The sequence below is a fragment of the Thermobia domestica genome, chromosome 3, assembly GCF_964235325.1.
Source record: "Thermobia domestica chromosome 3, izTheDome1.hap1.1, whole genome shotgun sequence".
Lineage (NCBI taxonomy): Eukaryota > Metazoa > Arthropoda > Insecta > Zygentoma > Lepismatidae > Thermobia > Thermobia domestica.
Window position 1 is genome coordinate 319,459,513 of NC_137456.1, and position 24,722 is coordinate 319,484,234.

General features: G+C 36.0%; 1 protein-coding gene across 3 annotated transcripts; it reads left to right on the plus strand.

Moving 5' to 3' along the window:
* Nucleotides 1-808: 808 nt before the first annotated feature.
* Nucleotides 809-21,663, plus strand: LOC145681153 (uncharacterized). 3 transcript variants are annotated; one of them, XM_081752597.1, is made up of 6 exons: nucleotides 809-1,300; nucleotides 8,826-8,974; nucleotides 11,365-11,583; nucleotides 15,734-16,363; nucleotides 18,275-18,431; nucleotides 21,159-21,663. In XM_081752597.1, the coding sequence occupies exons 1-6, from the start codon at nucleotides 1,237-1,239 to the stop codon at nucleotides 21,635-21,637; spliced, it is 1,698 nt and encodes a 565-aa protein (XP_081608723.1). In that variant the 5' UTR covers nucleotides 809-1,236; the 3' UTR covers nucleotides 21,638-21,663. The 3 variants fall into 3 exon arrangements, with proteins under 3 accessions (XP_081608723.1, XP_081608724.1, XP_081608725.1); XM_081752598.1 differs by having other exon boundaries at nucleotides 18,284-18,431; XM_081752599.1 differs by lacking the exon at nucleotides 8,826-8,974.
* The last annotated feature ends 3,059 nt before the right edge of the window (nucleotides 21,664-24,722 follow it).

Below are 24,722 nucleotides of genomic sequence, written 5' to 3' on the forward strand. Positions count from 1 at the left end.
CCAAGGCCTCCTCCGAAGAAAATAAAAATTATCGTAGAAGTGCAGGAAGAAGTGGATCGAAGCGAATGAAATTATATGTAGATATTGTACACCGTATATGTAAAATAAGGCAATTCGTGTTTCGCAAATGTCCTGATCCCATTTGCTTCATATTTGGCGTATCAAAAGTAAGCAAAAAATAAATCGACACGTTTTTGTTTATATGTACTTGCTCGTTTGTCTGTCTGTTTGAACCACGCTAGAGTGTACACTGTTCAGTCTTTGAACTCGAAGTCTTGAGGATAAGAACAGGACACACTAGAAATTCACTTTATAGCTTTTATTTCGTTTATCTATTGATAACATTTCACTATTTTAACACTAGATGTATCTTACCTATGGCGGATTTTATAGTATTTCAGGGGGCGCCTTTACTCCTTACAATCTTTTTCCACACGTTTCCATTTATGTTTTCCGTTGGTGAGCTAAATTTGAAGCAAATCGGATGGTGACAATCGGGAAACACGAATTGTCTTATTTTACATATACAATATCTAAACACAATTTCAATCGCTTATATCCACTCCTTCCCATACTTCCACGATAATTTTTACTTTTTGCGGAAGATACCTTGGCTCCAACACTGTTTCTCACCACATGCTAAAAAAGACATGTTTACTTATTTTTTGCGTATTGTCCCTACAAATATGTCGGTGCAATCCTCCATACCCTTTAATCAGTTCTGACGTATACTTATTTGCAACTTACAATAATTCATAATCAAAGGTTTGGAAGGGTCTGTGCCCCGCCCAACTCATTATTTTACACTGAGAAAATGGAGGGTTTGCTAAGCCAGGGTTAAATGAAAACTCGTTTGACAGTAGCCGAATTTCTGTTAAAAATACTCTCATTGAAGAAATTCTCTGGGTTATTGTAACCTAGCAGTGTTCGGTTAAATCATACTTTGCTGTTTTAACCTAATTCTAGGCTACTAATTTTGAAAAATGACATCTAACTAATTTACTCGGCTACTTCAAATAAGGAGAGATCGGTAAACACGCAACGCATTTGATAATTACCGAGTACGTGTGGTATTTTAGACAATGAAATTGCCGTTGCAGGGAAATTGGCGCTCTGCTTTATGATAAAGAAAAAACAACATCGCTGTTCTGTCGCGGTTATCTGTAAGGCGGCATATGTGTATGCAATAGTGTAATCAGAGGAAAGTGGTGTAATATTTCCGTTAAATCGATTAAGATGCAGGAAACAAGAACATTATTAACAACATGGAAATTGGAACAATATATACCATTATTCGAAGGTAAGTTTGTGTTGATCATGTATGTATGTATAGTTACACCCGGCTCATAGACCTTCGAAAAATAGCAGTGTCTTGCTAGTTGTTAACATAAACTGAAACGTAGCTTTCACTTTACGTCTGTACGAAACACCTCACACATAAATTTGATGTGATAATGCTGTTGAATTGTGCGTACAGGTTTACTTTTGGCGCACCACTAGGAAGGATGGGTTAAGTTTAAAGGTTCTCCTCCGTTAAAAAAAAATACAGGAGAGAAATTAAGTAAGAAATGATTTGGAGTTCTTAGGTGATATTTATGTGTGTAATCTTGGCAGTAAAGTTATGTTTAATAGGCTAGAGTATTAGAAAGTGGGTTTTGGCAAGGGTACGAATTTCATTAACACAGAGAAAATGCATGTAGAAGTTGATACTATTTGCAATACGATGAATGTTCCGATGATCGAGGAGCATGATAGTCGTATAGGATGGTGAATCGGTACGTTGAATACCATATTCCCGCTTTGACTTTTACAGAATTACACAAGAAAATAGAATATATTATGAAATGAAAACCAACTTCTATGAAAAGCGGCTAAAATCACAGTTCTAGTGTAAGTAAAGTATTACCGGGAACACTAAACTAACCTAATCGAACAATCATTAATGGTTTAACTGCATTTTTGAAGGTTTGAAACTGGACGTAAGCCGAAAGAATTGTTGGAAAATTAAAATTCTTTCACTAGTTTTCTTCTTATTGTGTCCTAAAAGGATTCTACTGGGCAGCATAAAAATATTTCACGTGACATAGATAAAATTCAAGGAGGCAAACAAAAGAGTTCTTAAAAAAGGTTATAGTTAAGGAGCCGTACTTCCCATTTAGGGAAGGACGAGAAACGCCATACTTTCAGGAATTATTCATTGACTATCTAGGATGTTAAAAAGTAGGTAATAGACTGAGTTCTTGCCCTTGTACTTAGGGTGTTTAGGTAGTGCAACAGTAAGATGTGTCCTCGTGCACGGGAGATGAGAAGTAGCTGTTCTTAACTATTACCCACAAAACACAAACCAACCTATGATAGGTGGCCACTAAAAGCACGAATCGTATCTAACCGATTGACGGAAGGGCGAAGCTAACTCGCCGTCGCATTAGCGCGGGTTGAATCCGAAGGGACGGCGCGTCGGCGATGGTGAGTATACGCGAAGGCTAGGGTAGTAGAAAGTGGGTTTAAGCCAGGATACAAGTTTCATTAACACTTGTCATGGTTTCATACTAGTATAATGCTCCACTTTTAAACATAAAATACAGGATCTGTACACTGTGGAGAAATATGCAGCCGGTGGAAAATAGAAACTCCAATTATTTTATCGGTCGTAAAGAACTTGTAACGATATTACACTTGTAAACCTAAAATATAGTTGTATTATTTTGTTTTATTCTGTAGCCTGCAGAAATTTCATGCTGATAAATGTGTCTTTTCATGGAAAGTATTAAAAATTTGCCTGTAAATCTTCCAAAGTGTGGTGCGCCAAAACTACTGCAGCACCGAATTGTGGCTTATTTTGTTGGCTTCATGACAGTGACGGCAAATATGGTATTTAATGCAGTATGTAATGCCGAAAGTCACGGCATGTTACAAACTGAATTTCCCTTTGATATCTATTTCATTTCTTTTATATACGATGTGTAAATGAATTTGATTACTGATAGTATTTGCAATGCCTATTTTTGTGTTTCTTTTATATAGTAGACGTAGCTTAGTATTTCAATTTAATTTGTATGTATATTAGACTTATGTATGTTTATGTATCTTTTACCCTGACGAGTCTTGTTCACAAGCACAAATTCGTACAATATGCATGATTATAAAGACGAAAGAAAGTGAATGAATGAATTTGACCAGAATAACTATTAATTGAGAAATAGTTGGTGTAACTGAATGACAAGATTTGTAATTTGCAAAAGCAATGCAAGGGAGGTATCATAGTGTTGAAAAATGAAATGTATCAGCACAATTGAGGCTGTTCGTAAATACTAGCGAAATTTTTATGATCCTTTCTGGCATTATTATTGAGTGACCCTTGAATTTGAAACTTCAAATTTTGACAGTACATATGATTTGTGACGTAGGATACCACAAAGGAAGAATTTTTGGAAATTTGACGGCTTAGGTGTGGAAAAGAGGGTGGAAATTATTTTAATAAGTTGTCCATATCTCTGAATCCCTTAAGCTTAGAAACTTGAAGTTCTATGTTTCGACTTCTTATTTAAAATAAGTTGACACGTGTTTAATTGTTTTGATATTTTAGTGAAAAGGAGGAGAAAAGAGGCGGAAAGAAAAAAATTAGCCTATTTGAAGAGGCATTTAGCAATGCAAATTTACGAAAACCTTAAATATAGCTGATTTGATGAAGTTCTTTTGCCATTTTTTCCCTTTTTTATTAGCCCTTAAATTAATTCTAAAACTACTGTTTCTTTGAAAATAAAGTGTAAACATAAAAAGAGAAGAATATTTGTCATTATATACAATCGTATTAATTGATTTCCCATGAAAGGGTGTTTTATTACGCAATACTGTTTCTTTGAAATTCTGGTGCTTGGGGTACCGGGTTCGATCCCAGCCCCCGCCAAGTGAACTTCGTGGTGGACAAACACCGTGTGCGTGGGTTTTCTCGGGGTTCTCCCGTTTCCTCCCACTTTCTTCATTCCACCATTTCATTCATTACTCATCATCACCGTCTCCTTTAGCCTAACCGGCATAACCGTGGGACGTAAAACTCAAAGATTTCATTTCATTTTGTTTCTTTGAAAATAAAGTGTAAACATAAAAAGAGAAGTGGGGTACCGGGTTCGATCCCAGCCCCCGCCAAGTGAACTTCGTGGTGGACAAACACCGTGTGCGTGGGTTTTCTCGGGGTTCTCCCGTTTCCTCCCACTTTCTTCATTCCACCATTTCATTCATTACTCATCATCACCGTCTCCTTTAGCCTAACCGGCATAACCGTGGGACGTAAAACTCAAAGATTTCATTTCATTTTGTTTCTTTGAAAATAAAGTGTAAACATAAAAAGAGAAGAATATTTGTCATTATATACAATCGTATTAATTGATTTCCCATGAAAGGGTGTTTTATTACGCAACAAATTCTTAATTTTTCTTCTTCTCTCTTCCTACCTACAGCTTTACAGCTACTTAACAATAATTGTCGACTGAGAAATAATTTCAATGTCGCTCCCGTAACGGTCAAGTGCTTTTAAATTATTTTAAATTTCGCATTTCATTGCAAGAATGAGAGTTTTCTCATACAAATTTATTAACTTTTTCGGTTCTTCATGCTACGGAGATTGTGTTAGTTTATTAAAGAAAACAAATAGGACTTCTAATCAGCTTGAAAACACTCAATGCAACCATGATGATTCGTGTGGGTCTGCGGAGAAATTATACTTTTGTAAGGACTATATCTGTCGAAAGAAATACTACTGAAAATTGGGAGAATGGCAGCCTACACAAAGAAAAAAAAATCTTTGAGTTTTACGACGCACAAATATGCCGCGCCGCATAGGTTAAAACAACTGGTGATGAGAAGTGAATGAAATGGTGGAATCTAGAAAGTGGGAGGATACCGAGAAAACCCACGCACACGGTGTTTGTCCACCACAAACCCTACTTGGTACGAGCTAAGATCAAACCAGAGGCTACGCGAATGCTCTACCACTAAACCATGGCGCCCTCCAGTCTACACAACCAATACGCAATCCAACGACGGTGCATCCAGTTCCACACCTCAGCTAGCTGCGACGTCATCTATTATTTATTTATATTCGACTGATAATTCTGGCTGTTTACTTTCACGAAGTAATTTGTTATTGAGCGTCATATATGTTACCTGTTAGTCTTCACTGAATAAAATTCAACATTTCAAATTTTACTATAACTTACTTTTAATCCCACACACAAAAAGGCATTTAAAATCTATAATTTAGGTTAGCAGCTCAAAATCTAGTTATATATATTTGTTTTGCATAAAAAAGCTTATTTGTTAGGGCCATCTAGCCTTTTTTCTTCAGAGGTTGTTAGCAACACTGATGGTGGAAGGGGCTCTTTTGTTTGACGCAGCGAATCGAGTACGTTCAGCTAATATATATATCTTTGTGTTGTAAAGTGTCAATTTTGGTTAGGAGTTGTTTTATTCTTGCTTTTAATATGAAAAGAAAGGGAATATAGAAGAGGCCCATAATGTGAATCTGTTCGTTTATGATAGAAAGTCTCAGTTTTTGTATTTTCTCCCCTTTTGCTTTGAGTCCTTTCCTCTCTTCCGTGTTTATTAATTAAAAATTAGTGTTAGTGTACGATGCTGCAGCTCTGTTAATTAACCGTGTCCATGAAATGTTCAATAGCTTATGCATCTTTATGAGATTCTAGTAAGTGCAAGTGAAAAGTTGTTGTGACTTAAATATAAAATACCGGTAGTAAATCTACAATGGGTTAACCAGTGTATATGTTATCAAAAGAATAAAGTTGCATCCTCTCAGGTTCCAAGATGCTAAAACGCTACGACTGGACCGAGAGCGCGGAGTGTCTGAAGCTTTCTGTGAATAGTCTATTTGCTTAGGTATAATGTGGGTGTTGAAAAGAAATATAAACAAACAGAGAATGCGAAAGTAAAAGTAATGAAAATAAATAATATAAGTTACCTTCTCCAACGGTATACATATAAAAATAATAAATATTGTAGAAATTGAATATGTTCTTATGTGTTCTCCGCAGATTTTTAATTGGATATGATACATTCACGACTAGCCTCCATAGTAGCTGTTTCCTTTTATTAATATTAAAACTAAAGGAATCAGTAAATAGCCGCAAAAATGTAATAACAGAGCTTTTACTTACATGTATAATCAGTGGCGTATTTACGATTTTCTTTCGGGGGGGGCTTTGCTAACTTTCGGGGAGGGCTTTGCCTGAAAATGTGAAAATTCTGCAAGATATTTCATATAATTTACTATAGTAAGTAAGATTTCGGGGGGGGCTTAAGCCCGGAAGCCCCCCCCCTAAATACGCCACTGTGTATAATGAAGAGTCAAATCGCTGCGAAAAAAAAACTTTTGTAATGCTTACAATAATCATTTAGAAAAATTTAGATAAAAGGTTTCATGTAACAAGTTCAGTTTATACACCGATTTCTTCAAATGTTTTCTGATAGTTTAAAGAATGGTTGTTCAAAAACAAGATTTTCTAACGAATAACTCGCACTCGGAGGAGCAAAGAAGAAGGGAGTGGGGCGAGATCATGTGATAAAATTTGTTTCTTTGAATTTGTCCTACTTGTCTGCAGGGCAATGTTAATCTTCTAATAATTTAATATTGCTTTTCTTAAATCTTAATTGGAAGATCAACAAGTGTAAATTTTATCACAATTTGAATTTTTAATAAATGCTAAACGACATGAAGTTGAAAGTTGTTTTTAAGGATCTAGTAATGTTAAATGTGTTAATACAATGTATTTTATTGTTATTTAACGATTATACGTACTATACGTCTTAAGATGGTAGAAATTAGGCATAAAGTGTTTCAGTAAGTCATACTATAGTTTTAGGGTGTGAATATTGAAAGTATCTTAAAAAAAAGATATTTTTGTTTTCTACTAAGGTCAAAGTGTTCAGTGCTTCATGCTCCTTTCAGATATTGAACTTACTCCGTATTTGATTTCCGGTATTTAAAAAAGTTAAATTTTAATAAGTGAAAGTTTAAATAGATTTTATTAAAATCTTGTTGTGGCTGTGTCTTAGTCAAAATAATAACCAGAGGACAAAGTTAATAGTGCAAGACCACAAGTCCCCACTGTAGTTCATTTGTTCCATGCTCGATAATGGTAGTTATTGGCTTTTGCTGTAAGTGCTTGAGACGCAGCATTCATTACCAACGGAAGTAGTACAAATTCATAGCCTTCAACTTAGTTTATTCGATTTTGAAATAATTACAAATTTTAAGGCTGTGTACATACAATGTTCTTCATAATGGAGAGTGATTTTTTAAACGATTCCCTTATACTATATGGTGATACAATTACTTTATACGAAAGCTAATATTAATTTGGATTAAAACCAACCTCTTTTGAAGTATGGTGCCATCGTGCAGTGGGACAATATCAGATCTTTATGTATAAAATGCAAAGTCTTGAGTGACTGATTGAATGAATGACTGACCCTCGCACAAGCCAAACCGCTTAGGCTAGAAACTTGAAATTTGGTCAGTGCATAGGGTTTGTGACGTAGGGTAGCAATAAGGAAGGATTTCTGGAAATTCGGCGGGTATGGGGGAAAGAGGGTGGGAAATATTGTAAAGCTGTCCGTATCTCCTAATTCTTTAAGGTTAGAAACTTGACGAATTGTATTTGGACTTCTGATTTAAATAGTTTGACACGTGTTTCAGTCTTTTATTATATTTTATAAAAAATGGGAAGAAAAAAAAGGAAAATGAAGAAAGGTGTGTGTTTGTAATTATTACAGTAAAATATCGATATGTCGAAACATTGAAGGTTAAAAACATGGAATTTGGGGTTTGGACTTCTCATTTAAAATAATTAGACACGTGCTTCAGAGTTTTTTGACATATTGCCTAGAAGAAAATAAAAGGATGGAAGGGGAAAAGGGGGTGGGAAATATTTTAATAAGATGGAAATTGCTTAACTTAGAAACTTGAAGGGACGTAGGATTCGTGACATAGAGTATCTCTAAGGAATGAATTATGGAAATTCGACGAGGAAGAGGGGAAAGTATTTTAATAAGATGGGCATATCTCCTAATCATTAGCATTCTTCGGAATACCCTTTTGGGCCATTAAGTTAGAAATTTTGAAGTTGTGTATTTGGACTTCTGATTTTAAATAATTTGACACGTGTTTCAGTGGTTTTTGATATCTTAGTAAAAATGGGAATTTCGAAAATTCTGTTTATTAGGGTGGAATTGTTGGTCAGACGCAGCGAAGCGGGTATGTGATGCTACTATTATATATAGGGTGAGGCATTTAAAACTCTATCTGGAAATATCTGAAAAACTAATACAGAAAACGTTGAAATTTTGCACCATTCAAACATCGGCAGAGATGATTAATAAACTTTATAATAAACACAAATACAGAAAATTTATAATAAATACAAATACAGAAAGCTTGTTACAAAATAATTACAAATATTATTTAGAAAGTAGTTAACAAGGAACCAATACATGATAAGTCATCAAATATCCTTGAGTTCTTTCTTCTAGTCCTGCCTTAACCTAGATTTTTGGGTAATTCATATTCTGGCCACACTTTAATTTCTATGGATGGCAACACTGAAAATTCTTCCGATTCATATTTCGGGTGTAGAATAACATTATCTATTATTGTGGTAAGTTACATTTCATTATCTCTTTCCACTTACGAGAAACAGGCAGAAGAAAATATGTTAGCTTTTGTATCATTTTTAGTAGTCTGCCCCCGTAATCACATCACACCTTGCAGTCTTATTTTGTCCTACAGAAGTGTAATTATTTAATATATTTTCCAGAGAATGAAATTACTAGCAACATAATGGCCATGCTCCAAGGCGAAGACATAACTTCTCTGTTTCCAAAAGTGGGACACAGAGCATTGTTCAGGAAACATTGGAACATGTGGAAGAAAGATATGCATCCACTAGTAGACTGTGATTCTGCGGTTAGTTGTATATTTTACTTATTCGTAGTTTTATCATTACTAGCATATCTGAAGTATATAAATGACAAAGCTTCCAAAGTATTTAAAGGTATCGTATAGTTATATTACACTTCCAAACGATGCTATGCATAAGTGTAAGAACAGGGTTCCTACTTCTCAGAGAGAACTGAGAGAAAATATTGCAGGTCAAGGAAAAAGACTGGAAATCAGGGAAAGCCAGGGAAATTTTATAAAATATATTTTTCTAACATTAATTGTACACCAATTTCAGCTTAGCCAACCATTATAATACCTATTTGGTTTTTATTTCTATTTTTTGTTGTACTTATGAGCAATTGATTACTATTTGTCTCTTCTTATATATAAATATTCAATGTTATTTATTCCTTATTTATATGCCAGCGTTTTCTGACACCAGTCATGAAAGGTCAGGTCAGTAAAAGTCAGCGAGAAGTCAGGGAAATAGATTTTTCAAGATCTGTAGAAACTCTGAAGAAGTGTTATAGAACGGCTGTCTGTCTATCAAGGTATCACAGCTAAAACGAGAAGAGCTATCGAGAAGCGGTTTTTGTCAATCGATTCAGCACCCCAAGAATTCGTTCCCCCTTCTTGAAGAACCTCCAAGTTAAACCGAAAGTGGTAGAAGTCGATCATTTCCGGTTTCAACAGTAAGTCATAACTCTGAAGCGGTCATAGCTAGCTACAGGCGGTTTCCGAAAATCGATTCGGGATTTTATGAACTTGCGTAGTTTGGAAGTGTACTGTAGTTTCATTCTGTGGAACGACACTCTCTTGTATATATACAATTACGTTCATAGAGATAATAGTTATACAGGATGGGCCCTTTATCTTGTTACGACGTCGTAACTTTTGAACTAATAGACAACTAAACTCCGAAATGTTACACCATTGAAATATCGGCAGGATATTGTTTGGCATAATAGCTAACATCACCAAACTAACATTGTTGCCAACCGAATGTGTTCTCCTTTACAATGTTGGAAGTCTTGCAACCATAAACGTCTCATCCCAATCCCAACGAAATTAGTTACATAAATACTTGTACGTTAAGTAGTACACAACTAAGGTTATGGATAAGTCAATGCATGTTCCTGTAAAACATATGGCAGGTCGTTTCTTTCCTCCAGTTGGACCTCCGCTGGGTCTAGTGGCTAGCACACTTGCATTTGATGCGCGTGGACCCTGGTACGATTTCCAGTGGGGTACTGTTAAACGAAAAAGTAGTTCGGATTCCACTATAATCAGTAGGTCTGTCTCCTTTAGCCGACATGGCATAACTGTGTGACGCTTAAATGTAAACCTAACCTAACCTTTCCACCCGATCTATATATAATCTTTAAAAGATTCAGCGGCTTTTTAAAATGAAAAAATCAAGGAAAGAAAAGTATTGCAAAACTATCGTAGAATTTTGAAGCTTTCGTCGGCAAAAGAAGAGATAATTCAATGCGCACAAAATTGTAAACAAGCACTCCTCATAAGTTGTCTTTTTTTTTTTTTTTTTTACACACCTTTATGTGCTTTGTATTCTTTAACTAACTCTATGGCCTATAAAACCCGGAGGTTCAATGCCGCGTTCACAAAAGCTCTCCACTGACTTCTATCCTTAGCTAACTGCATCCAGTTTCTACTTTGTATTCCAATCTCTGCGAGATCCATCTTAATATTGTTCTCCCATCTGCGCCTAGGTCTTCGTAATGGTCGTTTTCCGATTGGTCTTCCAGTCGAGACTTTGAAAACGTTTCTACTTTCTTCCATTCTAGCTACATGACCCGCCCACCTAAGCCTCCTGGACTTGACGACTCTAACAATTCACAAAAGCCTTTGTATTCTTTAGTTTTGCGATATTTATAGTTTCTTTCTAAGTGTCTAAAGTGAAATTCAATACTTTGTAGGGCCGCGGTGGCTCAGTGGTAGAGCGTTCACCTCTGGTGCGTGGGGTCCTGGTTCAAACCCTCCTCCCGCCAAGTGAACTTTGTGGTGGACAAACACCGTGTGCGTGAGTTTTCTCGGGGTTTTCCCGTTTCCTCCCACTTTCTTCATTACACCATTTCATTCATTACTCATCATCACTGTCTCCTTTAGCCTAACCGGCATAACCGTGAGACGTAAAACTCAAAAATTTCATTTTCAATACTTTGTAATTCAATAATTGTTAAATGAATGACATATTGTTGATTTTGATTTAATGCATGCTTCATATAATTGTTTGAATACAATAAAAACATACCAGGTTTTACCTACTTATATTGTAGTGTTATATAATTACACGTGTTCTAAATAGTATCTTTTAGCGCGATGTCAAAATAAAGTTTTCGTGTTAGTGAAGAAATATGACTTATGTACAATTTCAACCAAATTACATATTACAGGAAGTGGAGATTACTGATATTGAACCATCATTAGAAGACGTACTCGAGTTTGACAGTGCTGATATAGTTGTAATACCCGCTCCAGATGTATCTACAAAATCACAGGGAGACACCAGTTGTATGCCAGGGAATAGCATTTCTGATTCAGCAACAGATTGTAGCCTTAATAAACATATACAGGGTGATATGGATGAACAACTGAATACGAAAGAAAACTTGGTAATTGTTTTACCTGCATATACTGATTTTAATATAAGAATCGTTGTTACTATTGATACGTTAGGTTAAAAACTTGGAAAGGTTATATAATTTAAAATAAGTACAGATGGTAATAAATATGTTTGAAACTTCAGAGATATGAAACAAAGTTTAAATATGGGGTTTAATTACTGTTATTTATTTACATGATAAAATAAAATGACAGGAATGCAGCTTTAAAAAGCAATTTTCATAATAGAGTTAAGGATATCATATTTTGAAAAAAAAATTACATCTTACAAACTAGTAAATATTCGCGATGTTTTCCCCTCTTTCCTCTCTCACACAAGTTACACGACGTGTTCTGATTGGAAAACGGGGTATCCATTCTAAACTCTCGTAATAAGAGTGACAGTTCGGGGGATTTAAACACTGCGGGCCCCAACTGAATATCAGTCGTCGTTTGGTAAATTTCCCCTTCATTTTTAACATGATGTCACATCCGGTGAAGCACCGATTAGAATAATTATAAAATTAAGATTGAACCTGTGCTCCTATAGCATTGTCCGAATATAAAGCAAAAAGAATAATTCTACTTACAGGCTTTTCTAATTCCTGAATCTTTAAATTTTCAAGCTTTCGAATTTCCCCTGGAGTCTTGATCACGGTGGTTAAAAACAGAAAGAAAAAGAACAGAATCATCAAGGAATGAAAAGAAACTGACTTATCAAGGGAAAGAGCTTGTGGAAACCACGTTGTCAAGTGCGTCAGCGATCTGCATATGTTCTTGAAGCAAACTAAAATATGGCGGAGTCAGAATGGTGGAGTCAGAATGTTAGTTCCGATTAACCTGAAACCGACATGAAGGATAAGGGATGGGTATGATTGCCTATTTTTCCTAGACTGACAACTGCACTAAATAGAATCAACACGTAATACGGTTTACGTACAGTCTTTAAACCACCTAAAACTCTAGAAAAAAATGTCGTCCAATTTAAGACTTATTGCACAGATTCCAATGAGAAAGCAGGTATTTACGAAAAAAAAAATACAGTTGCCAAGAGAGTTACATAGGCAAAACGAAAAGAAATTTAGAAGTCCGAGTAAAAGAACACATTACGAATTCGAAAGCGGAAAATCCGGTGTCAGGTTTATCGAAACATTTAAAAGAAACGCAACACAGGGTAGGAGATTGAAAAATTTTATTTGGAGCTAGAAATGAAGTAGAGAGACCGGTTGTTGAAAATTTATTTATTCTTTTGAAAACAAAAACAAAATTAAATCTAGACAAGGGATGGTGAGTGACGAATGGGAGGAGGGTATCACAAAAGTTTCCCAGCATTAGCATGATAATACAAATATAATGAGTTGGCAACCTTCCAACAGAAACAGTAAAGACGCATAAACTGACTCCACCATATTTTAGTTTGCTTCAAGAACATCTGCAGATCGCTGATGCATTTGACAACGTGTTTTCTACACAGCTCTTCCCCTTGGTAAGTCTGTTCCTTTTTATTCCTTGACGGTTTTGTTCTTTTTCTTCCTAGGTACAGTACATCTGTAATGTTAAATCATGTAATTATACAGGGTGCGGCAGCGTTCATAGTAGGATATTAACAACATACCATCAGGCAGTAATTGTGATTTATGTATTACCTCTTATGTCAATTAATAGTTAAAGGTATGCAATTTGCTAATGTGTAAGTCATTGTCCATTGCGTGGATTACTTTTTGAATATGACTCCTGTCAATTGATGACCCCTCTGCACGACACATTCATCTAGGCAGCGTTGGAAGCTTTCCATAACTCGGGGTAATGTGTTCCCTGGGACATTGCCGATGGCAGTTCTGATGCGATCCTTCAACTCAGGAATGGTGGCACGGTAGCCCCAAAGGAAAAAGTCTGCACATGAAAGATCAGGTGAGCGAGGCGGCCAGGAAATGTCACCAAAACGGGAAATTACTCTACCTGGAAATGTCTGTCGCAAGAAATTCATGCAAATTTTGGCTGTATACGAGGGCGCTGCATCTTGTTGAAACCATAATTGTTCCACATCCACATCGACTATATCTAATTGGGCAAGAACGAAGTCTTGCAGCATCTTTAGGTAGCGTTCACTGGTGAGAGTTACAGCCACACCACTGTCATCCTCAAAGAAGTAAGGGCCAATAATTCCAAAGGAAGCAACTCCACACCACACTGTGACACGAGAACTGTGCAAGGGCTTGATGTGCAGTTCATGCGGGTTTACATCACACCAATAACGCATATGCTGTTTATTCACTGAACCACATAACTCGAAATGAGCTTCCTCTGACATCAGGATGGTGTGCAACATTTGTGGACTTTGGCGAAGGAGATCACACATGGTTAAGCAGAATATTTCTCGTGAAATCCAATCGCAAGGCCTAATTTCCTGAACAATCTGCAACTTATATGGGTGAAAATGGAGATCTTCGTGCAATATTCTCCTGAATGAGCGATCGGACATATGCACAGTTTGCGAATGACGACAAGCAGATCTTTTTGGCCTACGCAATATTGCAGCACGAACATTTTCCGCGGCTTCTGGTGTCCGCACAGTTCTTTCATTTCTTCCCGGTTTGCCACTGCAAACAGTACCTGTTGTTCGAAATGCACGTACCCACCTCACAATGGTCCGTCCACCTGGAACTTTCCCATGACGTCCCAAGTTGAAATGTTGCCGAAATAGACGCTGGGTAGCAATAACAGAGTCGTTATTCTTGAAATAACTTTCAACAGCAAAGGCACGATGCTGTGCACTCCACCGCTCCATATCACTGTCACACTCGAAATGGCAGCTCATTAGTACACGAATGCGGCACGAGCTGGCGCGCATTCATGCAGGACGTCATTGTGCAATTCAAGTCAAATTACGCTACGAACGCTGCCGCACCCTGTATATAGTTTCTTGGGTATCACTATACATTTACTTCTCGCTCGTTGGTTCTTGCTTGAACTTGCAGTAGATTCAATAGTTTTCAAGCAAGACCGTTTTGAAACATAATTTTTCGAATTTTGTGTAGCATGTGACTGAACGGAGACATTTTGGGGCCCATATTTATATAGGGTTAATCAAAAGTACCGGGACAGACCAGTATTAACGAAATATGTTGACGGAGGAAAATCCAATGTTGCAAGTGAGTATTAATAGAAAAGCTGCATTAAATGGGAGTGTTGCCATTATGACAGCCATCTTGAATTCCTCTATTTTGATATCACATAACGTCGTATGAGAACCAGAGGAACGTAACTCTAAGAATGGAATTTTTGTTTGCTTAGATTATGAACATAATTCTGAAAGCCCCACTTGCTGTTATTAAAGTGTTATTGAAGTTGACTTTGTCATTGACTTGTTTGTTATGCAATAATGTGTTTACCATCTTAATAAAAGGACAATTGAATCGTTGAGTTCGAAAACCGGTCATCTCCATCGAAGATAACTTGAGAGGAGTGACAAACAAAACCAAATTAATCAATATGTATGTGACATACAGTTTTATTTTCATTTTGGAAAGTAGAAAAATGTCCGTTCTACGGTCCGAAAATTAAAACAGCCCTATATGTCGGATGAATATTGACTAATTTAGTTTTGTTTGCCACTCCTTTGAAATTTGCTTGGATGGAGATGACCGGTTTTCGAGCTCAACGATTCAATTGTTTGGGAAAAACAACTTTTTTCCCCTCTCTCCTCTAAACCTACAAAAATAGAGTTACGTTCCTCTGGTTTTCATACGACGATATATATTTAAAGGAATGGGTTACGCGTGATTTTATACTAAACGAATGATGATTGGCCAAATTTGAGTTCAGATTCTCGTTTGAAAGTCTTTTTAGTCTAAATTAATGTCACACAACTTTTCCATTTGAAAAATATTACGTGGTGTCTAAAATGGAGGAATCAAAGATGGCTGTTGTAATGGCAGTAAGCCCTTTAATGCAGTTTTTCTTTAATACTCACTAGCAACATTGAATTTTCTTCCGTCCACCTATTTCGTTATTACTGGCCTGTCCCGATACTTTTGATTACAACGAAAAATAGCTTTGTACAGCACTGAACACTGTAGAGTGAACATGAATGGGGATAGCATAACACATTATAAAAAAATCTAATTCACTAAGGTCACGGTGTACTTCTGTTTATTGCAGAAACTTGTAGACATTCTCAAAGATGCCTTTGATGGAAAGTGTCTACTTAGAAGAGACAGAACAGTTCCATTGGATGTGTCAGCACGGCGAACGTTGACTAAACTAATTTGTAGTCATATTTTAAGGGACGATCCATCCAAACATATTACGACTTCCACTTACGTGTATTGGACACAGGAAATAAAGAAGGTATTTCCTAAAGAGCTGACATCAGTCTATTTCAACAAAGTGTGTGCAGAAAGTTCACGAGGTATGGTGAACAGAGTCATAGGAAAGCTTCCTGATATGATTCATAACTTAAAGAGAAAAGCTAGAGCTAATGGTTTAATTCACTCTAGTAGGTCTTCAACAGCTTCATCCTCATCAACTACAACCGATGAAATACAGCGTACTCCGGGAAAACGTTGCACAGAATTAAATTTATCAACTGGAATTGAGATCAATGATATAGATCTTGAAGACTGCTTGCAGTGGTTGCGACACTCTACCGAACCGTGGCAGACAGTTGAGAAGAAATGGCAATTGACTACATGTGCACGATTATCACGTATATTATCTGCTGACGGACCGACAATACAAGAATACATGCAGGAGTTTAAAGTATTGAGGAAGCCTCTGGGGTATTGTCTGGTAAGCTACACATTGTTTCTTATTGACATCCTGGGTAAATTGAATGGGTATTAGATCAATTTGCTAGTACCAAACGCCATTTTTGTAAGCAGAAACGAAAACCATGTTACAAACCATTTGAATTGTAATATAATAACTTTGTGTTCCATTAGTAATGAGTATTTTTACTCGAAACGTGGTCGTCAATATTTCACTCGTAAATCTAGATCGCCTTTCGTCGAAATGTCTAAGCTATACTATGAGATGTTTATTTTTTACATTTTACGCGTATTTATAGCCTTTAGTGGTATTCACTAATTACAAATTCACCCTTCCAGAGCTTTTCAACCGACAACAATACACACTACGTTAATGTATTATACCTATTCCTGCATACATGAACCTAGGAGGTTTCTGGTGCTGAAAGAGTAGACACGTATTTCGAAGGGAACTAAGAAATTGTCTATGAACTTCTGTTCTCCTACAGTAACAAAGATTAATTCTATGTAAATGGTTTTAATGCACTTTAGATTCACATATAGGGGAATAAATATATTACATTTACATAATGTATATTATTACCGGTCAAAAAACTGGAATAGAATGACTTTGTAATTAATGAATGCCACTGCAATGATATATATAAAATGTAAATAGGAAATGTCTTCATTATTTTGCTTTAAAGACGTTGCGATGAAAGGCGTTCATAATTTACACCTGAGCTATTGAGATGTTTTAGAGCAGTAAAGTTCACCACTGCTGGAACATATAAGGTTAGTATGTTAAATTTAGAATGTGTTTTATACCTTTAATTACTTCTGATTTGAAATATAGTTAACTAATAACTCTGATTGCGCAATACTATTCCATTTGTGATAAATTACCTAATACATATGTTCCAGTAGTGATGACCTGCGCACATGGGCTATTTTTGTCATAATAACTTTTACATAATGGCATTTTGGGATATTAAATTCCAACAAAGGTGTTTGTGACTAAATATAGGTTTAGAAATTATTATTGTAAACCGAATAAAATATAGTACCAGAGAGCAAGGAGCATACGTGCTACCCTAAAGATGTTCTCATTTCTCCGTTAATGATTGCTAGACGAGACATTCCCATTGGCGAATAACTGTTCCTTTTAGTCGTAACAGCAGAAATCAAACAGGCTCCTTATATAAACAGTTACTTTGAAATAGAGTTGCATAAAATTCAACTATGATACCTCCCGCTTCTCTGCCGATCACAGTATACAGTAAGCACAACAGAAAATAATAGCATAAATGATCACTCACTGGGAAGCATAAATGACCACACGTCTTCCTTCTATTTGACATCCACGACAAATGGGATAAGTTGATATTAGAATATCTTGAGGTTTTTGGACTTATATTTAATATTGAATGTATTTAATGCCTTAAGATCTTAATTTTAAAAATGTAATAGAAAATGATGCATAAAAGAATATTTGTTAACAGAAGTAACCATACACTTTTCATTTGGTCTTGGAAATATATCAAGGTATTCTTGTCGTGTTATAACATCTACTTTCTGTTGTTCGCTATCAGTATTTCTCGCAGGATTGCTCATTGGAATAAATTTCATATCTATCTCATTTAGATTTTGGATGCATGCTTACTAACATCATTTATTTAATGTTTCTTATTGTCGAACTAGTAAATGTGGAAAGATATACAATATTCACTCAATGACAGACCTTTTGTTGTAAGCAAGAAAGGATCAAACATACTAGTATTCTGTATTTTAACCAAGTAGGCGTAATTTCTTCAGGCACGTTTCTTTAACTAGCTCAGGTACTGGTAGCGAAACACCGTAATAATAATATATCTTAATGTCTTTGTAAGTAATATTAATTTATATTGCAATTAGCTACTACAATAATGAAAATAATTACTTTTTTTCTTTCCAGCTCCTTAAGGACTATGAGTACATGTACTCAGACAACACAATCAGCTTATTTGAAACTTTCCCAGTATTAAAGTCAAAACTTTTTGACGTTGCCACGAAAAAGAAGAAACCACGAAACTCTGATGGTCGACTGTTTCATTTCCTACAGTACAAGAACGGTACGTAACTTTTCTCTGTGTAAAAGTATGTAACAAAACAGAACCTTTAAACAGTGACCCCAAAAAAGGGTATTACTATGCTTTGACAATTAACGTAAGTGTGCATCCAGAGTAAAATTAACTGATGAAATTGTTTCATTAATTCTATTGAAGTAAGTTCATGAAAATCCTGAAACGAATTGCTTAAGGAAAGAAAAGTTTCTACGGTAAAGATGGACTTTCTTTGTTACATATCATTTAGGAAAATATGAAAAAAGTTTAGAAAAATATCTGTACTAACTAGAAAGCAAGTTCTATGGTTTAAACCAGGTTTTTAGGGTTGAAGTAAGTTTTTTTTATATATATATATAGAGTTTTAAAGTTTTTTTTTTTCATTTTTCTGTCTGTCACAGCAAAAACTGTAAGAATTATTGACAAACGTTTTTCGGAAATCGATTCAGCATCCAAAGAATTGGTTGCATCTCCTTCAACAACCATTCACTTATACCGGAAATTGACCACTTTTGGTTTCAACACTAATGGTCATAACTCAAAAAATGGTAATGCCTAGCGACAAACGGTTTCCGGAAATCGATTAACGATTTCAAGAAAATAAACCATCTCTACTCTTGCGTTTATACTAAATCCGAAAACGGTAGAAATTCACTACTACTTCCGGTTTCAACATTAATGGCCATAAATAAGAAATGGTCAGTGGTATCAACAAGCGGCTTTTGGGAATTGATTTAGCATCGCAAGGTTAGATCCCATTTCCTTAAACCGGAAGTGGTAGAAATCTACTACCTCCTGTTTCAACAGTAAGGACTATAACTCAAAAACGGTAATAGGTAGCTCAAACAGTTTTCGCAAATTGATTCAGGGTTTTACTATTGCATTTGTATATTTGAAGTTTACTGTACCTTTAAATTCTGGAATAATACTTACTTGTTTACATTATGTAATTCGTCACTTCTGTCTCGGCTTGAAAAATATGGCTATAGATAACGTTGATATAAGAATTTAGAAGCTTCATTGGTGCAACTTCATTTTCATGTAACGTGATCTACGAGGGTCAGCTGAACATTTCGAGGCCTAAAATGAAAGAATGTAATTGCGTCTTTGAAGTACTTTTATTTCTCAACGCATCTGCCACCCATGCGGCATTTGGGTAGGTCGAGCGTGGGAACGAACCCTAGCCTGCTCTGATCGCCCTCAGCTATTCCAGATAAATGCCTGGGTAGTACCTTATCTGAGGGCAGGCGAACTTCGTTCCTCCGTCTTAGCCTCACTTTAAGGGCTGATGAGACTTAGTAGTTGGATGCCCGAACCCCTCCTTATGTCCTTTCCTTAAATAAATAAAAAAAATAATTTTACATATCAAGTAATGTGGTCTTCTTTAGCTACAATAAACACAATTCAGTTGGATCTCAATGCTTATATAATATCCAGAACATACGTTTCTAGAAAGTCCCGAAAAGCAGGAATCTACTGTGGTTATCCGATCATTAGCTGATTGAAATCCCTGTCCAGTAAGATTTTTTCGCTTTTAACTTTGGGAACAAGTTGACTGGAAGACATGGGAAAGAGTATTGTTCTTCAGTCGCGGTACGGCAATAGTAGATCTGCTGGATAATCGTTTACTTCTCTGGTTCAAATTCCAGCAGTTCCATATGCTTTGTATCGGACAAGTATTTTGTGTATATCTGGTTTTGCTGAGTAACCAATTGTTTATTAATGGTGTGTATAGGTTTCTTCATGGTACTTCAATTTCCTCTTACTCTCCTTCCAGCAAGTCTGTTATTCTTTTCACTCAACATACAGTCACAACAGCAGGAAATTAAACTAGATCAAGGCATCTAGTTCCTGCATGAGAAACATATTTCTTCAATAGCTATTATGCTATCTTTATTTGTGTCGACAGGGTCACTGTTCAATCCCTTGGTAAGATCTTCAGAAATAAGGTTTGTCTATAGATCTACCAAACAAATTATAGGACAATACCAGCAAAGATGGTTCAGAACGATACTTCCCAGCCCTACTTTGCCTCTGCAGGGCAGACCTTTTAGTCATTGGGATTTTAACTCTTAACTGGATAAATAATTATTATATAGTTGTACTTTCTCAAACAAAGTCCTTAAAAAAACTTTTTTTTTAATCCATCTGATTTAAACCTCAACCCTGAACATAGCTAGAGCCCTCCCAAAAAGAACAATTTGATTCTAACTTGCTACCTACTTTCATGTTGTTAAAGGCCTTTACACATTCAATCCAAAACAATCATTTCTACGGTGAGCTGGGATGCGGGTAAAGGATGGAGGGATGGAGGGAAAACGTTGCACATTTCACAAAGTGTAGCATGTTCACATCTCGCTGATTTTTTGTTTTAAAAATGTCTTTCCGGTTAAAAGCGCTTGAAATATTATGGAAATTGCATTAGTTTTTTTATTATTATTATAATTAGTAGCAACTGAGAAAGTTTCATTCGTGACACGGCAATAATAAAGCCGAGTTATGCAGAGAATTCGTACAGTTTCAGTAGCTGAGTGTTACAGCGCTCACATTGGTGCGTGGAGTCACTAGTTTGATCCCACTCATGCTAAGTGAAACTTGTAGGGGACAAATACTGTGTGTGAAGGTTTTGTCATTGTCGTCATCAAAGAATATTATATTTCTGCAATGGAACTAAATCTTATTTGTAAGAAATTCATTTATCAATTTATTTACTAGTACTTTTCAACTTTATTCCAGATTCGGAAGAAGTATCAACATTAGCAGCTTTTCTACTCATACCCTATCTTATGAACGTAAATAGCGTTCATGTGAAAACTTCGCAGAAGATTTGGAGACCAACTAAGGCCGAAGTACAAGAGGGCTTCATCTCAAGAATACAAACGTGTGCAGAACTAAAAGACAGCATAAGTGCAAGGCAGGCGAAGTTCAAAGATCTGCATTTAACAGTACAGCCATACGTCATGGTTGTAGGAAGAGAACTGAATGAAGTAAGTGGCTTTCACGTAATAGTCGATGATGTGGTATATACGTTACCAAATATAATGAGTGCCGTGGACTGCTGTTTTAAGATTATATGGTCCTTAAATGCTAGTTATTCGGTAGAATCTCATGATGTGTGGGCATTCCTTCAAAGATCATGTTACCATTTATCGTCAACTTACGACAAGGAATCAACAGCCATCAACACTCTCCTTAGTGACATTGGAGTAGCGTAATATACATGTTCTATATTCTGACTTTTATCTTTTACGAAACAACAATTCTTAAATAATTATTATCCAAGTATATTTAGTTTCATAGCTTTTGTAATAATATGTATAAAAGTGTAACTTGAATGTAACAGTCATTAATTGTTATAATAACTTTTTACTCTTTCATACCGCACGTCTCATACATTAAAATGGTTCTGTGCTTTCTATGTCACATTAGCGTTCCAAATCTAAAAGCTCTCAAGTTTCATTTCATGTTCAAACATAGCGAGTTCTCTTTTGAAGTTTATAAGTGCGTTGAAGGAAATTGTAGACGCTCTTTCAATTTGTTCAATTCATTCAAAAGGCATTACTTTAAGGAACATACCTGTACTATGAAGTCAAATGATTGTGCAATTTCGACAAGTATAACAGAGGATAAGTGCTTCAGTGTCGGAAATGCAATTCAGTTGACTGACCAACATACCACAAAAGTAGAGAGTTTGTCAAATACTGGTGGGAAAGTATCACATCTATTAAGTGTAAACGATTCACTTGCAACTTTTGTATCATCATTGTATGCAAATGTACTGCTACCCCGTACTGCGATACATAAGATATTTAATGGTTTACAAGACTTGCTCTCTAATTCACTTGCCCCTAGTGTGAAAAACTGTATAGAAGAAATGTCAAAGAATGGCCTTATCGCTCCAGAATCTTCAGGACCTATAGCTGAAACACTTTCTTCGTTAATTACTTCTCCTGTAACAGATTTCTCTACAGAAAGTAAGAGGTTACAATATTTTCAAAAATTAGGATGCTATATTCCACCTAAGTCTGTTGTAATCGCTGAGAGATTGGAGTATGTCACAAAAGGTAATGTTCGGAGTATGGCAACCATAAATTGTGTGGAACACTTTATATCTCTCAGACATGTGTTGAAGCGCTTTTTTACCCTACGCAACGTGCTTTCAGAAACGTTACAGTGCATGGACAATCTCGTCCACCAGTCTAATGTAGTGGAAAACTTCATTCAGGGAACGTTTTGGAAAGAACGACGAAATCATCATGAAGGTCGCATTGTCATTCCATTGTTCCTATCGTACGATGATTATGAAACTGGAAATCTTCTTGGCAGTCGTAGTAGTGTACATAAATTAGGTGCCGTATATGTTTCTGTTCCGTGTCTTCCTCCTTCGAGAACTTCAATTCTTTCAAACATTTTCTTGGTATTGCTCTTTCATTCTGAAGATAGAAGAGCGTTCGGAAATAGTGTAGTTTTTCAACCGTTAATAGATGAGCTGAATTATCTTAGAAATGTTGGAATATTCATTGATATTCCAGAATTTACAGGTAATATTTATTTCGAACTTGCTCTTATTCTTGGGGATAATCTCGGTCTACACTCAATTGCAGGATTTGTTGAAAGTTTCTCAGCCAATTTTGCGTGTAGAGTATGCAAAGTGAGAAAAGAAATTTTACAGGTTCAATGTTACGAGAATAAATCTTTGTTACGAGACGCTAAAAGTTATGAAGATGATTTACAAAAGAAAGATTCCTCATTGACAGGCATTAAAGAAAAGTGTGTGTGGATGAATATAGATGGTTTTTGTTTATTTGATCAGATAGGAGTAGATGTTATGCATGACGTGCTAGAAGGCGTATCAAAATATGTCCTTAGTTTCCTATTGCTTGCGTATATTCGAACATATGAACTATTTACGCTTTCCACGTTGAATAATAGAATAGAGGCTTTTAATTATGGACCTGATAATAGGAACAAACCATGTTCTGTTAGTATGGAGCACTTATTAAATTGCAATATCCGTTACACAGCATCAGAGATGTTGACATGTTTACGTTATTTTGGATTGCTTGTTGGAGACTTTGTTCCTAGAGACAATGAGCTCTGGTGTTTGTACACAACTTTGATGAAGATCCTTGATATATTACTGCGACGAATTATTATTCCTGGCACAGAGAAATTACTACAGACGTTGGTGGCCGAACTAAATGAACTGTACATGACACTAACAAACGAAAAACTCAAACCTAAATTCCACAATCTTGTTCACTACCACACAGCTCTTTTGAAATATGGTCCCCTCGTTAATATATGGTCAATGAGATATGAAGCAAAGCACAGGCACTCGAAAATAGCTGCTAGAGCCTCAATGAATAGACAAAATATTACTAAAACATTGACAATAAGACATCAACTACAGCTAAATGATCTGTTCCTTAGCGGTAAGCAGAGAGATGTACTTTCCACAGGACCAAGCATGAAATTATTATCTTCTGAAAGAAGGTCCGTTCAAGTCTGTTTACAATTAAATACTAAAAAGAAATTGTCAAAGTTAAGTTGGGTAGAAATGTCATCTCAGCGTTACGAAAATGGAACAATTCTTGCATTAAACACAGGTGACAACGGATATTTAATTAACTTCTTTATTGTTGATACAATATATTTATATGATTCTGCTCATGTAATTTTATCCGGTGTAAGGATAAATACTGTGTGCTTTGACGAACATTATTATGCTTATGAAGTGGATATCCCTTTGCATAGCGAACGTGTGTATCTTTTTTATGATCACCTTCTATCCCCAATACCAAACGCGAAAGTCGCTCATATGAACGGTAAGCAATATGTGATACTTCGCTGTCACTTATAATTGTCTTCTTATTTCTCCTAGCCCAGGGATGGAAAACATGCGACCTCCGCCCCTGGGCTGAGAGAAATAAGAAGCTAATAAATTCAGTTCCTTAGTTTTCACTCCCCTTCAGCAGCAAGGCTCTATGAGACGTGGACCTACAGCTTATCGTAGCATCCCGATGGAAATCGAACCCGGGTGTCCCGCGCCAAAGGCTCATATACTATTTACTTAGCCACGATCTCAAAGTGCGGCCTTCAGTGTTTGTTATGAAAAATACTAAATTACAGTATGGCGTCGAAAATTCGAACTATTTGGGGCCACAGGTAGTTCGGATTTTCGAAAATGACCAGAAGATAGCCATTAGACTTAAATATACTGTACGGTATGCACTTTTATCGATGCAGTGTTATACAGTACATACAGTACATTACAATACCGTACGTAAGACTATTTAC

Bases quoted from the DNA above. Each gene is read 5' to 3' on its own strand.
- LOC145681153 (XM_081752597.1), top strand. From the start codon at position 1,237: ATGCAGGAAACAAGAACATTATTAACAACATGGAAATTGGAACAATAT. The intron at 1,301-8,825 runs GTAAGTTTGTGT...TATATTTTCCAG, and splicing joins ATATATACCATTATTCGAAG to AGAATGAAATTACTAGCAAC. The intron at 18,432-21,158 runs GTACGTAACTTT...ACTTTATTCCAG, and splicing joins TTTCCTACAGTACAAGAACG to ATTCGGAAGAAGTATCAACA.